Raw genomic sequence first — 15,216 nt, 5'->3', positions numbered from 1 at the left:
ATAACGGGAGCAAACAGGAATAGTCCTCATCAAACAGAGCGGGGGTCCGACACCCCCTCAGCTAAGAATGAACAACTCAGAACTAAAGACCAACGCGTTTTGCTGAAATCCTTCCCTTCGTTTGACCACCAAACGTGTTTTCCAAGTGGCAAGAAGGTGGCACGGTGCCACACGGCTCCCAGAATGTCCTTCAGGTCCCAGCCTGGAGACGCTACTCTGTCGAGATTTTACACGACCCCCCAACCCCTGACAGGTCAATACAATTTATTGTTTGTGTAGCCCAAAATCACACAAGGAGGGCCACAGTGGGCTTTAACAGACCCTCCCTCTTGACGGGCCCCCAGCCTCAACTCTCTAAGAAGACAAGAAAACCCCAGTAGGGAAACAATGGAAGAAACTTCCGGAAAGGCAGTTCAAAAAATGAGACCCCCTTTCCAGGTAGGTTGGGCGTGCAGTGGGGGTCAAAAAGAGGGGGGTCAATACAACACAATACACAGAACAGAACAAATCCTCAATACAGCATAAAAATGTGTGGAGCAGAATTTAACAGTAGATGATATCCCATAATAGGATTTGGATTTGTTCAGAGTCCTGGACACCTCAGCCATCAAGCTGCCTCCCCCTATTGGCCAATCCACAGCTGGGCCAGCCAATCCGATGACAGGACCCCCTCTACCTGACGATTGCTGCGATTCTCCATCAGAGGCTGGCAGAACAACTTGGCAAGTGGGCATTGGCACCAAGTGGCACATTTGAGTACCCAGAAGAGAAAGAGAACAGGTGAGGGTTAAATGATAAGAGTTCTCGTTATTATCAAGTCAGTATCCCAGTCTGAAACCTTGACAGCCCCCCAAAGTTTTAACTGCAGTACGCGGATTGTAATTCAAAATTAGAAATCCGCCAATCTTGTGTAAGTGTGAATGTTGTGTAGACCAGCGGTCCTCAAACTGTGGGGCGCGAATGTTGCCGTATGTGGCATAATTTCGCTATTCGTAGGGAAATTTTAAACTTGTAGCGGTGTAACAGCAGCAAAAAATATTGAAATAAATTTTATTAGGATTTCAAAAAAAACGTTACGGGGGGGGTGCGTTTAAAACTGTTATGAGAACTCGGGTCGCAGGTACTTAAAGGTTGAGCGACGCTGGCGTAGACACTTGAATTCCATTCCTAGTGTGTGTAGTATTGGGGTGTTGTACCCCGTTAGCCATTATGGATGAGGTAGAAGTCGAGCAACATGACCCCTTTGATTGGCTGACTAGAAAAGATTACAAAATGCAAACTTCAGCGGCAGCGCAGGCCCCTTCTTCAGGTGAGATGTAATCGTCGCGTATTGCAATCTTTTTAATTAGCCAATCAAAGGCGTCATTTTGCTCGACTTCTCAGCGCATGACTAAAGTGTGCACCACCAGCACTCCTACAAATGGCTCTTTTTGCCTTCTGTTAATGATTTTCCCCTTTTGTTTTTGTAGCTGCTGGCCACGACAACAGCCTGTGGACTGGCAGTCACACCCACCCAAGTGCCAGCGGTTGGCAGCCAGATGACGTGCCAGGCTAGACGGCTCCATGTGGAGAACATGCCGTTTGGGGTGACCAAGGTATCCGTTTATGAGGTGTGAAAGCACAGACCCTTAAAGGAACAGTCCGCTCGCCGAGCTCACAGGGATGTCAACGACACCCCATGTGCGCGTGATGCGTGTTCAGAGTAACAAGAAAAAACGAGCCAACCCGAAAAGTGGGGGACTCCTGTCCCAGGTAAACGTTTGTCAAGGTAAGAAATCGAATTTTTGAGTGAACTGTTTGATTTGTCTTGTTGTGCAAACTGAAACTTCGTTAAAACCAACGTGTCGACACTCGGACCCCCCTTTCATTGACACAACTTGGATATGCACAAGTGCGAGGGGTCGCCTCCTCCTGGTGAGGCTTTCATGTGTTGTATAGAAAAATGTCCGATTAAAATTGGTAATCTATTAGAAAAGTAATATAAGGTCGTGAGAAAAGTAGAGACTGTATACTGCAACACACGCACACGTCACGTTAGTTTCTGAGGACCTGCTCAGAGGACGCATCAGATGATCGCTGGGAACGCGTGGCAGCCGTGATGTGTGCGTGTTCTGAGCGTGAAATATAAATGAGCTCTCCTTCTCAGGGGTGGGGTTTGATTTGTCTTCAGTTTTGTTTGGTTATAAATTGATCTATTTATATGGAATGATTACAATAAAAATTAATAAAAAAAAATATATATATATATATATAAATGAGCTCTTAGGATTAAAAAGACTTACCCTTTTCATATATTTTTTGACTAGCTGTACCTCATGGCTGCACCCACATAGTGATGAAACAGGACAAACTTTAAAAATCAATAGACATTAGCAATGTATCTGATTGGAGAGCATCTCCTGTGTGGCCTGTGATATCTCTGCCAATCAGCAGCTGCCCTCTAAAACACATGGAGCTCCGATCTCTCACTCAAAAATGTCAAACGCTACACCTTAACAATCTCTAGATGATTATGTCTGTTGTACAAGCGGGTATCAGTCGCTAGCTAAGCGGAGGTGAGGTGCGCTCCAACATGTGGTGAGACGTAGAGCGACTCAAACAGAGGCTGGCGAGTGAATGAGGAAGGCTCCGCCCCTCGCTCTTGGCCCACAGCCACTCTCTTGGATTTGCATAAATACATCGGGACACGCAAACGAACTCTGGTACTTAGTGCAATGAGAGAAGTCGCAAAATCAACTGGAATATAGATAGATAGACAGACAGATTGATAGATAGAATTTAGTATAGTAGGCAGGATTACATAGATAGACAGATAGATAGATTGATAGATAGAATTTAGTATAGTAGGCAGGATTAGCTAGATAGATAGATAGACAGATAGAAAGAAAGAATTTGGTATAGTAGGCAGGATTAGCTAGATAGATAGATAGACAGATAGAAAGAATTTGGTATAGTAGGCAGGATTAGATAGCTAGCTAGATAGATAGAATTTGGTATAGTAGGCAGGGATAGATAGATAGATAGATAGATAGATAGATAGATAGATAGATAGATAGATAGATAGATAGATAGATAGATAGATAGATAGATAGATAGATAGATAGATAGATAGATTATTAATCCCAAGGGGAAATTCACATAATAAATTGAAGCAAATTATACAAAACAACCCGATCTAAATCCATGAAGTAATTCTCTCGTGAACAGCGGACAGACATACAGACAGAACGCGCTTGGACCACAAAATTTTTCAAACCGTTTCTTAGCAAGCACCTATGGGCCAAGGGTAACCTACATTCCGAATTTTAAGTCCTCGTGGTTTGGGAGATTTCGTGATGAGTGAGTCAGTGGGATTTGGCTTTTATATTCAGTACAGTAATTTAGATGATTGTGTATGAGCTAGAAAACACCAATAGTTTATTAAGCCAAAGGTTAGACGTGCAGGAGAGTCGGAGGATGAAGGACGGGCCCCTCGCTTAGAGAGGGAATGAGAACTCTTTGGCTGTAAATAACGGGAGCAAACAGGGATAGTCCTCATCAAACAGAGCGGGGGTCCGACACCCCCTCAGCTAAGAATTAATTAGAGGCAGGACTAGAGCAGTGCAATGTCAGGAGTCAGGGCTTAAATGATAAGAACGGTAATAAACGTCAAAGGTGCTTATAGCTTAGGGTTGCTAGGTTACAAAATTAGAAATACAGGACACTCTCTGTATTACTGTATATATAAATGTATACACCCAGACCAATATATTATATAAAAGTAGAGATGTAAGTTAAAAACATAAGGAAAACAAAAGTAAAATCATTTGAAAATTATTTAATAAAAGCTAAAAAAAATTCTGTAAAAGTAAAATAATTTGAAAATATTTATTTAATACAGACAACAGATGAATATTATTATTATTATTATTTAATACAATACAGTTAGAATAAAAGTGGGCCGTGGCGAGTAGTAACAGCACACTCACTTGGTGGACGCTGGAAGTGCACAGCCGCGCGGCTGCAGTGTCGCCGTCCTCAGCCAATCAGAGCGACTGAACGAGCTGCAAACAGGCAGCAGACACGAGTTTCCTCCTTACATTTGGGTGATTTTCATCAAGAGAATCAGAGAAAAGAAAGTAGAATTATTTATAAAGTTACAACTAAGTACCGTAAGAAGGTAGTAAAAATATATTTTTATTATGAAATTTGAAAATGAACTAAATACAGGACTTTTGAGTGTCCCTGAAAGGTCAGTATGGGACAGGGGACAAAATGATCAAATATGGGACATGTCCCATATATAAGTGACGTCTGGCAAGCCTACTATAGCTGGGCGCTCATCTGGTGCTCCGTCTGACTTGGGTCTGTATGTGCGCCGCTCAGTAAAAGCTGATCCTGCTGTCTGTCCTGAGGCTCCGGGTGCCCGCGCCAGTCTGCTTCACCACTTGTAGTAATCTTTCGCTCTACACGTCTCCTGCTTTTTGCTGATGTTACGTGAAGCGCAGTGCTGGCCGATGAATGCTGGGCTGGACTGAGGCAGATCTTCGAGTTCACGTTTCACCAGTCTGATTCACGTTAGCCTTTATTTCAGTAGAGCTGCGCGTGTTTGCTACGTTGTCGGCTGTACGACTGGATGGCTTGACTTGTGGATTACGCCACACGAGTCGGCGGACATTTTTTTCCATGGATGTCGTTGATGTGATCCGCTGTTGGTCTCCATTGATGTCCACTCTATCTTTATATGACCTTTTGTTTCTCATTAGTGAAATCGGGAGATTCCAGATTTTTTTCTGGGCCGTCACTACATAATACATGGGGGATAGAAACATATTGGGGGGGGGGGACAAAAAGTGATCTTTGGGTGGAGTGTTCCTTTATGGATTCAGAGTTGGAGTAAATCATCTGAATATCAATACAGTAAAGATTATTTTGTTTTTGGTGAAAAGATTCCTTAAAACATTTTTCCATCTCTGTTAACAATGATCTTGTTAACAATCTCGTTGCATTTGTCTTCTGTATTTATCATTATTTTGAATTTGAAAGAAAAAAAAAGAGAGAAATGTGTATAAATATCTGCATAAGCATATTAAAAGACGCAGGGCTCTTGTAAGCAGTTGATTATGAGCTGTACTTCTCTGTGTGCTCAGTAGGTGGCACTGCCCTGCTGGCTAATAAACACGCCGCCCTCGCTGTGCCCACTCTCCGTGTGACTGACTCACCTCTCTGCTCCTCTTTCTCTGCCCCATTTAGGAATCTATGGCCGATTTCTTCAATGCCCAGATGTGTCTACCTGGCCTGTCACAGGCGCCAGGCAACCCGATATTGGCGGCCCAGATGAACCAAGATAAGAAGTTTGCTTTTCTCGAAGTAAGTATGTGCTTTGTGTCATTCTTCATTCACATGTTTTTAAAAAACATTTACAGTCAAAATGGTGTTAACACTAATGGTCCTGCTGTGTATCTACTTGGATTGTACTTGTGGCGGAGTGCTGGCTCTGAGGCTGGTGGTCTGCACTGGCAATCGGAAGGTGTAAATGCCAACAGGGCCCTTAACCTGCCATTGCTGAGTGCTTTGAGGAGTGAGAAAAGCGCTATATAAATGCAAAGAATTATTATTATTATTATTATTATTCTTATAGTGTACACTGCCTGTGGATTTGCTGTGCCACATATGGGTCGTGTGTTGAAGGTGATGGCAAACAGCTTGAGACATTCCTGTAAATCATCTCACACATTTTGTGAATGTTAACATTGTGACTTGCCCTGCATTTGCAGACGGCTGGACAGATTAGTTTCCTAATATGAAAAGACAGCAGCATACAATGCCTTTCTTTTATTGAATTTATTAAAAATCTACAGTATACAGTGCATCCGGAAAGTATTCCCAGCGCTTCATCACTTTTTCCACATTTTGTTATGTTACAGCTTTATTCCAAAATGGATTCAATTCATTTTTTCCCTCAGAATTCTACACACAACACCCCATAATGACAACGTGAAAAAAGTTTACTTGAGGTTTTTGCAAATTTATTAAAAATAATAAAATTGAGAAAGCACATGTACATAAGTATTCACAGCCTTTGCCATGAAGCTCCAAATTGAGATCAGGTGCCTCCTGTTTCCCCTGATCATCCTTGAGATGTTTCTGCAGCTTCATTGGAGTCCACCTGTGGTAAATTCAGTTGATTGGACATGATTTGGAAAGGCACACACCTGTCTATAGAAGGTCCCACAGTGGACAGTTCATGTCAGAGCACAAACCAAGCATGAAGTCAAAGGAATTGTCTGTAGACCTCCGAGACAGGATTGTCTCGAGGCACAAATCTGGGGAAGGTTACAGAAAAATTTCTGCTGCTTTGAAGGTCCCAATGAGCACAGTGGCCTCCATCATCCATAAGTGGAAGAAGTTCGAAACCACCAGGACTCTTCCTAGAGCTGGCCGGCCATCTAAACTGAGCGATCGGGGGAGAAGGGCCTTAGTCAGGGAGGTGACCAAGAACCCGATGGTCACTCTGTCAGAGCTCCAGAGGTCCTCTGTGGAGAGAGGAGAACCTTCCAGAAGGACAACCATCTCTGCAGCAATCCACCAATCAGGCCTGTATGGTAGAGTGGCCAGATGGAAGCCACTCCTTAGTAAAAGGCACATGGCAGCCCACCTGGAGTTTGCCAAAAGGCACCTGAAGGACTCTCAGACCATGAGAAAGAAACTTCTCTGGTCTGAGGAGACAAAGATTGAACTCTTTGGTGTGAATGCCAGGCGTCATGTTTGGAGGAAACCAGGCACCGCTCATCACCAGGCCAATACCATCCCTACAGTGAAGCATGGTGGTGGCAGCATCATGCTGTGGGGAACTGGGAGACTAGTCAGGATAAAGGGAAAGATGACTGCAGCAATGTACAGAGACATCCTGGATGAAAACCTGCTCCAGAGCGCTCTTGACCTCAGACTGGGGTGACGGTTCATCTTTCAGCAGGACAACGACCCTAAGCACACAGCCAAGATATGAAAGGAGTGGCTTCAGGACAACTCTGTGAATGTCCTTGAGTGGCCCAGACTTGAATCCGATTGAACATCTCTGGAGAGAACTTAAAATGGCTGTGCACCGACGCTTGACATCCAACCTGATGGAGCTTGAGAGGTGCTGCAAAGAGGAATGGGCGACACTGGCCAAGGATAGGTGTGCCAAGCTTGTGGCATCATATTCAAAAAGACTTGAGGCTGGAATTGCTGCCAAAGGGGCATCGACAAAGTATTGAGCAAAGGGTGTGAATACTTATGGACATGGGATTTCTCAGTTTGTTTATTTTTAATAAATTTGTAAAAACCTTAAGTAAACTTTTTTCACGTTGTCATTATGGGGTGTTGTGTGTAGAATTCTGAGGTAAAAAATGAATTGAATCCATTTTGGAATAAGGCTGTAACATAACAAAATGTGGAAGAAGTGATGCGCTGGGATTACTTTCTGGACGCACTGTATGTCACACAAGTGACTACACCCCTGACATTGTTGTAAATATTTGACACTTTGCTCCGATGTCAAGTCATCTGTGCACAGCTGGTATCACAGTGGAAATAACTCAACACACAGCCATGAATGTCTGAACCGCTGGCAACAAAGTGAGTAGACCCCTAAGTGACAAAATGTCCAAATTGTGCCCAGTTAGCCCTTTTCCCTCCCCGGTGTCATGTGGCTCGTTCGTGTTACCAGCTCTCAGGTGTGTTACATTTGCTGTTCTCACTCTCACGCTCTCTCATACCGGTCACTGGAAGTTCAACATGGCACCTCATGGCAAAGAACTCTCTGAGGACCTGAAAACAAGAATTGTTGCTCTACATAAAGATGGCCTCGGCTATAAGAAGATTGGCAACACCCTGAAACTGAGCTGCAGCACGCTGGCCAACACCATACAGCGACAGGTGCCACTCAGAACAGGCCTTGCCATGTTGACCACAGACATTGAGTGCCACCTGCTCAGCGTCATATCCAGAGGTGGTCTTTTGAAAATAGACGTATGAGAGCTGCCAGCATTGCTGCAGAGGTCAGCCTGGCAGTGCTCAGACCATACGCCCGCCACACATGGCATCAAATTGGTCTGCATGGCTGTCATCCCAGAAGGAAGCCTCTTCTAAAGATGATGCACAAGAAAGACAAGCAAACTAAGGACATGGATTACTGGAACGTGTGGTCTGATGAGACCGAGATCAACTTATTTAGTTCAGATGGTGTCAAGTGTGTGTGAGGAGTACAAAGACCAGTGTGTCTTACCTACAGTCAAGCATACTGGTGATGATGGGAGTGTCATGGTGTGGGGCTGCATGAGTGCTGCTGGCACTGGGGAGCTACAGTTCATTGAGAGCACCATGAATGCCAACATGTACTGTGACCTACTGAAGCTGACCATGATCACGACCCCAAACACACCTCCAAGACCACCACTGAGGGTGAAGGTGCTGGACTGGCCAAGCACGTCTCCAGACCTAAACCGTACTGAGCATCTGTGGGGAAGGTGGAGGAGCACAAGGTCTCTAACGTCCAGCAGCTCTGCGATAACATCATGGAGGAGTGGAAGAGGATTCCAGTGGCAACCTGTGAAGCTCTCGTGAACTCCATATGCCTAAGAGAGTTAAGGCAGTGCTGGAAAATAATGGCGGCCGGCCACACCAAATAGTGACAGTTTGGGCACAATTTGGACATTTGTCACTTAGGGGTGTACTTACTTTTGTGAGATACTGTAAGTAGAAGGATATACAGTTAGGTCCATAAATATTTGGACAGAGACCACTTTTTTCTCATTTTGGTTCTGTACGTCACCACAATGAAATTGAAATAAAACAACTCTGATGCAGTTGAAGTGCAGACTTTCAGCTTTAATTCAGTGGGGTGAACAAAACGATTCATAAAAATGTGAAGCAACTAAAGCATTTTATGAACACAATCCCTTCATTTCAGGGGCTCAGAAGTAATTGGACAATTGAAATAACTGGAAATCAAATGTTCATATCTAATACTTGGTTGAAAACCCTTTGCTGGCAATGACAGCCTGAAGTCTTGACCTCCTGGACTCATCACCAGATGTTGGGTTTCCTCCTTTTGAATGCTCTGCCAGGTGGACTCCTCTCAAGGAGAATTGAATGAAACAGAAGGCACCTGAGTGCCACACCAAGCGGTCGGAGCGATTTCTGAACCCGTTTCTTCACTTTGTCATGCAGGATTACCAAGTGTAGTCTGACAGGCAACAACGGCAGAAGAGTCCATTTTGAAAGTGAAATCTATGACACAAAAACGTGCGCAGGACGCGGCGTACGCTCAGGCTGCACTGTACTCGGGCCGATGTATTGCGGTCGTCTTCATTCCTCTCGCTGTATGATCTGACAGGCCGAGGTCGCCGTCTGTGGCGGATGCTCTGACGCTCGGCTGAAGGCTTGCTGTTGTGTTATCCGCTGCCCATCTCCTGCTTTTCAAGATTGTTAGGACATCTTGTATTGAAGAACACACAACCTACACACACGAGTGGCGTGCAAAGAGTCTAATTAGTGTGTTGCAGTTGTCTTGTGTCCCTCGGCCAGTTCTACTTACAAAGAGTCCAGGCGTGTGACTCTGGGCTGACCGGCGCCAGAACACGGGTCTCCCTAAGACCGATGGCTTTTACCTTGAAAGGTATTAAATAATTGAATAGCTGCTGATTGGTATTTGTACTCCTCGTGTCAGGCACATCATAGTGAAAATGACAGCAATGAAACGTCCTCCCTCGTGGGGAAAGAAATGGCTGCCATTACTGGAATCTCTTTGTTCATTACAGCTTTAGAGTGGGATTATGCACAGCTAGTTGGATTTTTTGATTTGTTTTGCCTGCGTTTTACTGTGTGAATTATTGATCACTAAAAGCTGAAAGCCTTTCAAGATCACAGATGATGATGATGATGGCCAGCAGGCCTCTCACTCCTCAAGTGCTGTGTTTTCCAGTTTCGCTCCGTGGATGAAACCACCCAGGCGATGGCTTTCGATGGAATCCAATTCCAGGCCCAGTCCTTGAAAATTCAAAGGCCGCCTGATTACCAGCCCCTCCCAGGGATCTCAGAGCAGCCCCCCGTTCACGACCCAGGTATGGTGAGCACTTCGGGGAATGTGTGCCTGCCGATGCCATCTTTCAAAAGTGGCTTTCAGATTTGTGTTTCTCTCTCAGAGTGTATTGGTATGACTGACCCTTCAGTTAGTTCATCAAATTGTTACGTTCCTTATTTATTTATTTATTTAAAACATCTTTAGTGTTTTGGCCTTCAGGGGGAAAAAAAGCAGAGATTTTTTTTTTTGTTTGGAAGTTTGGGGACCGGGAGGCAAATTTTAAGTTGGCGACTGAGCGACTGTCTTGTCACTGATATCACAAATCAAGAGTCTCTGGCCAAGTCCCTGATGCTGCCAGCGCCGTTAAAGTGCAATGATAGAACATTGGAACAGTCGGACGAGAAGAGGCCACTCAGCCCACCCAAAACTCGCCAGGCTGTTCCTTTAGGGGGCGATATAGCCCCTTAGTTGGAATAAGTTCTTTTGTAATTGTGGCGTTTTAAGTAACCAAAAACTCTATAGATGTGATATTAAAAGGCGATATGGCAGTAAAAATCATGTAAGAGAAAATAACTTCGCTTTGTTTACTGACGATTTACACGGCATTACAGACGGGAAGCCTATTAGCAAGACAATACCAAGGTGGCATCTTGATCTGTACAGTCTGCCATCTTACGTCGCTGTGCTGGAAGGGTTTTCAGGACGGATGACGATATCACCCATCTGTCCATCTGCTGTCCAAGTCTTTGTAAACCGTCTTCTCCACGTGGAGGCCCTCACTTAGGTTCCAAACGTCTAACATATGTATGTGTATCTCTAACATACAGAAATAGTACAATGCCCATTTTCGTAGTTGTACCTTCTCTCTTCAAATGCTCACCTAGCAGCCCCTGTGTGTTAACTTTAGCCTGGCCTACAGTATACATGTGACTGGACTTATAAAATCACTTTTGTACAGAGCACAGTGACATTAAACTTACATTCTTACTAGCAGGAGTACCCGGCGTTCACTATAACTGGTGAATTTCCCAAATGAAAGAAACAGAACATAGAAATTGAACAAACAGTTTTCTGATTCACATTTTATTGTAAGTTCGTCCATTTTGGATTGTGTCTGCTGTGGCGTTTGAGACGCCCTTGAAATAAACTTTTCTCTGGCATCTGAAGTGGACCGTGGAATTGTACGTCCTTTATTTGGTGGCATGGGTATATTTGTGTAAAGCAGGAGAATTATAATGTGTTACATGGTATTACATATGGAATACGCACCACAGTGAGATGAATTTACTTTATTTACACTACGTCGGAAAGCGAACAAATCATAGACATATATAGACAGACGCCACATTCACTGTGTTGCCCAGTCGACACGATACGTCAGCGCGTCTGCCATATTGCAAGTGGCAAAAGTGCCATTGAAACTAATACATGTAGACGTGGAAACTGGGTTTTCTGATGAAAAAACAATAACGTGTAAAACAGTGTCGTTTACATACAACAGATTTTGGCAAATCATTTACATGCAATTATTTATATCCATTTATACACTAATAATGACAATTATTAAATAATTCCTCCCATATAAGTAACATTTCTCGGACTGCCTTCTTCCATCTCTGAAACATTTCTAGACTTCGCCCTGTTCTTACACAGCACAGTACTGAAGTATCGGTTAATGTCCGAGTCACCTCACGTATAGAGGACTGTAACGCTCTTCTAAATGGCATCCCACAAAAACTCATCCATCGCTTACAACTTCTTCAAAATTCTGCTGCCAGGATCATAACCTGCTGTTTGAAATCCACACACCGCAACACATTACACCGTGTGTGTCTGTGTGTCTGTCTACACAGTGTGTGTGTGTGTGTCTGTGTGTCTGTCTACACAGTGTGTGTGTGTGTGTCTGTGTGTCTATGCTGTGTGTGTGCCTGTCTACACTGTGTGTGCCTGTGTGTGTGTATCTGTCTGTCTGTCTGTCTACACAGTGTGTGTGTGTGTGTGTCTGTGTGTGTCTACGCTCTGTGTGTGTGTGTGTGTGTCTGTCTGTCTACACCGTGTGTGTCCGTGTGTGTGTATCTGTCTGTCTGTCTGTCTACACTCTGTCTGTGTGTCTGTCTGTCTGTCTGTGTGTCTGTCTACACTGTGTGTGTGTCTACGCTGTGTGTGTCTGTGTGTGTGTGTGCCTGTGTGTGTCTACGCTCTGTGTGTGTGTGTCTGTCTGTCTGCGCTGTGTGTGTCTGTGTGTCTACACTCTGTGTGTGTCTACACTGTGTGTGTGTGTCTGTCTGTCTGTCTACATTCTGTGTGTGTGTCTGTCTACACTGTGTGTCTACGCTCTGTCTGTGTGTGTGTGTGTGTCTCTCTCTGTGTGTGTGTCTGTCTGTCTATGCTGTGTGTGTGTGTGTGTGTCTGTCTGTCTGTCTGTCTACACTCTGTCTGTGTGTCTGTCTACACTGTGTGTGTCTACGCTGTGTGTGTGTGTGTGTGTGTTTGTGTCTCTGAAGGAAGGTGCGCTGAGCACCAGCTAGTCAGTCAGGTGTTCCACTGAGCGAGGGCCTCCCAAAGTGTCGTAGCACACGAGTGATGATTCCTGAGGTGGCGCGGACCTCCTGTAATGTTTAACTACCTGGTGTGTCAGCACGTGGCACTGAAACTGTTCAAAGTTGGGGGGCAGCTGCAGGAGAGGCTGGCTGGCTGGCTGGCTCTGTGACCCTGGCGTGTCACTACTGATTGATACTCACAGCTCTTTCATTTTTGTCCCCAGCTAGGGGCCTGTAAGGCCGTTAAGTCTTTGCACCTGATCTGTTCTGTTGTTACTGATCTAGTGCTGCTGTGCCAACATGTAAGACAAGGCAAGTAAGAGCGTTTGTCCCTCGAGCAGATACCCCCTCAGCCAGTGGCTCTCCGGCCGGCCGTCTGTCCGTCCGCGTGAGGAGCATTTCCTGGCTTTGAGGGTAAACTAAAGGGGGAAAATAAATTAGGGTTTAATTCATGTCTACCGAGATTATCAGCTGACTCCATGAATTCTTTTAAAAAACAACTCCAAACTCATCTGTTCAGTTTGTCTTTTAGCTCAACTTGACTTTATTACCCTTCTCTCAGTTTACTTCTCTGTCAAGATGCTCATGTGACCTGTGTGTGTGTGTGTGTGTGTGTGTGTGTGTGTGTGTCTGTGTCTGTGTGTGTGTGTGTGTGTGTGTGTCTGTGTGTCTGTGTGTGTGTGTGTGTGTGTGTGTCTGTGTCTGTGTCTGTGTGTGTGTGTGTGTGTGTGTCTGTGTCTGTGTGTGTGTGTGTGTGTGTGTGTGTGTGCGCGAGACCATCAATGATGTCTATTGTTTGTTTTTTTTTAATTCACTGTCGTAATCCTCTTTATTTATTTCTCTAGTCTGTACAATACTATATACTGTATACGCTGCCATTCTTTATTATATTCTGTAAGTGCGTTGAGCATGGGAAAGGCGCTATATAAATAAAATGTATTATTATTATTATTATTATTATTATTATCAGATGGAGCGACAGTCTTTTTAATGTTTATGTGAATGAATCAGTTTTATTTAATTCTCTTAACAAAGTGTTTCAAGCACAACTGAAGGACAGGCTGCCCGGCGTCGTCATCACGGCTGTACTGCACATCGTTGTCTCTGTGGCCAGTGCTTTTCAGCGTGGGCGGCTCCTGCTGGTGACCGACTGACCGATGTGTGATGTTCGCCTGTGCAGTCGTGAGCCACAGCTGTAGTCGCAGTTGCCGTTCTTGTAAGAGTTCGACACTCGGCCAGTTTCAGTAAGCTGCTTGGCTACTGAAAGTCACAACGATGGCCGCCTTCTTCTTCTTCTTCTTCTACTTCTACTACACAAGTGTCACAGCGTTAGTGTCCCACACTGTCCTTAGCAGAGCCTTTGGGGGGCGAAGGCCTCTCTCCATCTGCGGATCCCTTCTGCTGAATAAGCGACAGTGTTGGGTTGAAACCGAGCAAAATAAAAGGAGAATATGGAAATTCTGTATTCTAATACTGTGTGTCTCTGGGGAGCGGCCATTTGATGTGACCAAACTCGGCTAAATTATAATACACATTCATGAAATGAAATTACACTTAAGATCAAAAATCGGCAGCAGTGATGTCCTTTTGGGGCCTGTTCTTGTCGTGGTGCTTTTACACTTTGGTTTTGCTTTCCGAAATTAAAAGAGTTAAAGTGCTCAGTTGCTGGTAAGGCCCACACTTCTCGGCTGCGCCGGGTTTCATCGATTGTTCCCGTTTCCCCCTTTTGTGCAGGTTAAGGAGTTACTGACCTCCTTTGGTCCCTGGAAGGCCTTCAACCTGGTAAAGGACAGCTCAACGTCGCTCTCTAAAGGGTACGCCTTTTGTGAATACGTGGACATCAGTTTGACCGACCAGGTACTAACAAGACGCACGCATTCATTTGCTTTATTTACAGCAGTCTGCAGCACCACAAGTAAAAGATGTCTGACGTTGAACTGAACTTGAACTTTACTGCCAGGCAACGCAGTCGCTAGGAATTTCACACTCAGGGTGGCGTCCATGGCAGACCTCCGCACTTTCGCTGAGGGGTCACTGGAGGGGCAGTCGTCACTGTAAAGGGAGAGAGAGAGATAAAGGGGGAGAGCAGCCCTGACGGGACCCTGTGACCAGGGTCAGGAGCCCTGAGTGATCTTCACCCATCCTCACAGTCTGAGGTCTGCTCCTTAGAAAAATCAGAGATCCAGGGACATGTGGCACAGTCCACGTTCACACTGAGGAGTTGGCTGTGGAGAAGCTGTGGTGTGGTTGTGTCAAATGCATAAAAAGATCCTGGCCTAAGTAGTTGAGGTGACACTAACTTGCAAAGATTTGAGATGCTGAAGAATCAGAAGTTCAGACGTTTTCACGATTACCGAGGTCGGCACCACTGGCCTGTAATCATTTAGAAAGGAAAACTAGCTGTGCTGCCCCTAAGTAATCGACGTAGGCCTCAACATATTTGCAGTGCACCATCTATTGTAATGTATTTTGGAATGCATGTAAGTAACAAAACGCCTGGCATCTTTCATTCCAACAGATGGCGCATCACAAACGTTGGCACCGATTTCACGGATCCCATACCCAATTGTTGTAATGCATATAAGTAACAAAACGCCTGGCATTTTTCATTCCAACAGATGGCGCATCAGA

At 44.8% G+C, this 15,216-nt stretch overlaps 2 protein-coding genes across 2 annotated transcripts in view; both read left to right on the top strand.

Moving 5' to 3' along the window:
- The window catches only part of mprip (myosin phosphatase Rho interacting protein), a 438,384-nt gene that overhangs the window by 292,756 nt on the left and 130,412 nt on the right, over window positions 1–15,216 (top strand). The window lies entirely within an intron of this gene.
- On the top strand, window positions 1,476–14,652 carry LOC127525856 (splicing factor U2AF 65 kDa subunit-like). The gene is made up of 4 exons (XM_051918819.1): window positions 1,476–1,595; window positions 5,233–5,349; window positions 9,947–10,085; window positions 14,320–14,652. Exons 1-4 carry the CDS (start codon window positions 1,539–1,541, stop codon window positions 14,322–14,324), a joined length of 318 nt encoding a protein of 105 aa, XP_051774779.1. The 5' UTR covers window positions 1,476–1,538; the 3' UTR covers window positions 14,325–14,652.

The sequence above is a fragment of the Erpetoichthys calabaricus genome, chromosome 14, assembly GCF_900747795.2.
Source record: "Erpetoichthys calabaricus chromosome 14, fErpCal1.3, whole genome shotgun sequence".
Taxonomy (NCBI): Eukaryota; Metazoa; Chordata; class Cladistia; order Polypteriformes; family Polypteridae; genus Erpetoichthys; species Erpetoichthys calabaricus.
The sequence above is the reverse complement of the archived record's forward strand: the minus strand, read 5'-3'. Positions and strand labels throughout refer to the sequence as shown.

Bases quoted from the DNA above. Each gene is read 5' to 3' on its own strand.
- LOC127525856 (XM_051918819.1), top strand. From the start codon at position 1,539: ATGACGTGCCAGGCTAGACGGCTCCATGTGGAGAACATGCCGTTTGGG. The intron at 1,596-5,232 runs GTATCCGTTTAT...TGCCCCATTTAG, and splicing joins TGCCGTTTGGGGTGACCAAG to GAATCTATGGCCGATTTCTT. The intron at 5,350-9,946 runs GTAAGTATGTGC...TGTGTTTTCCAG, and splicing joins AGAAGTTTGCTTTTCTCGAA to TTTCGCTCCGTGGATGAAAC.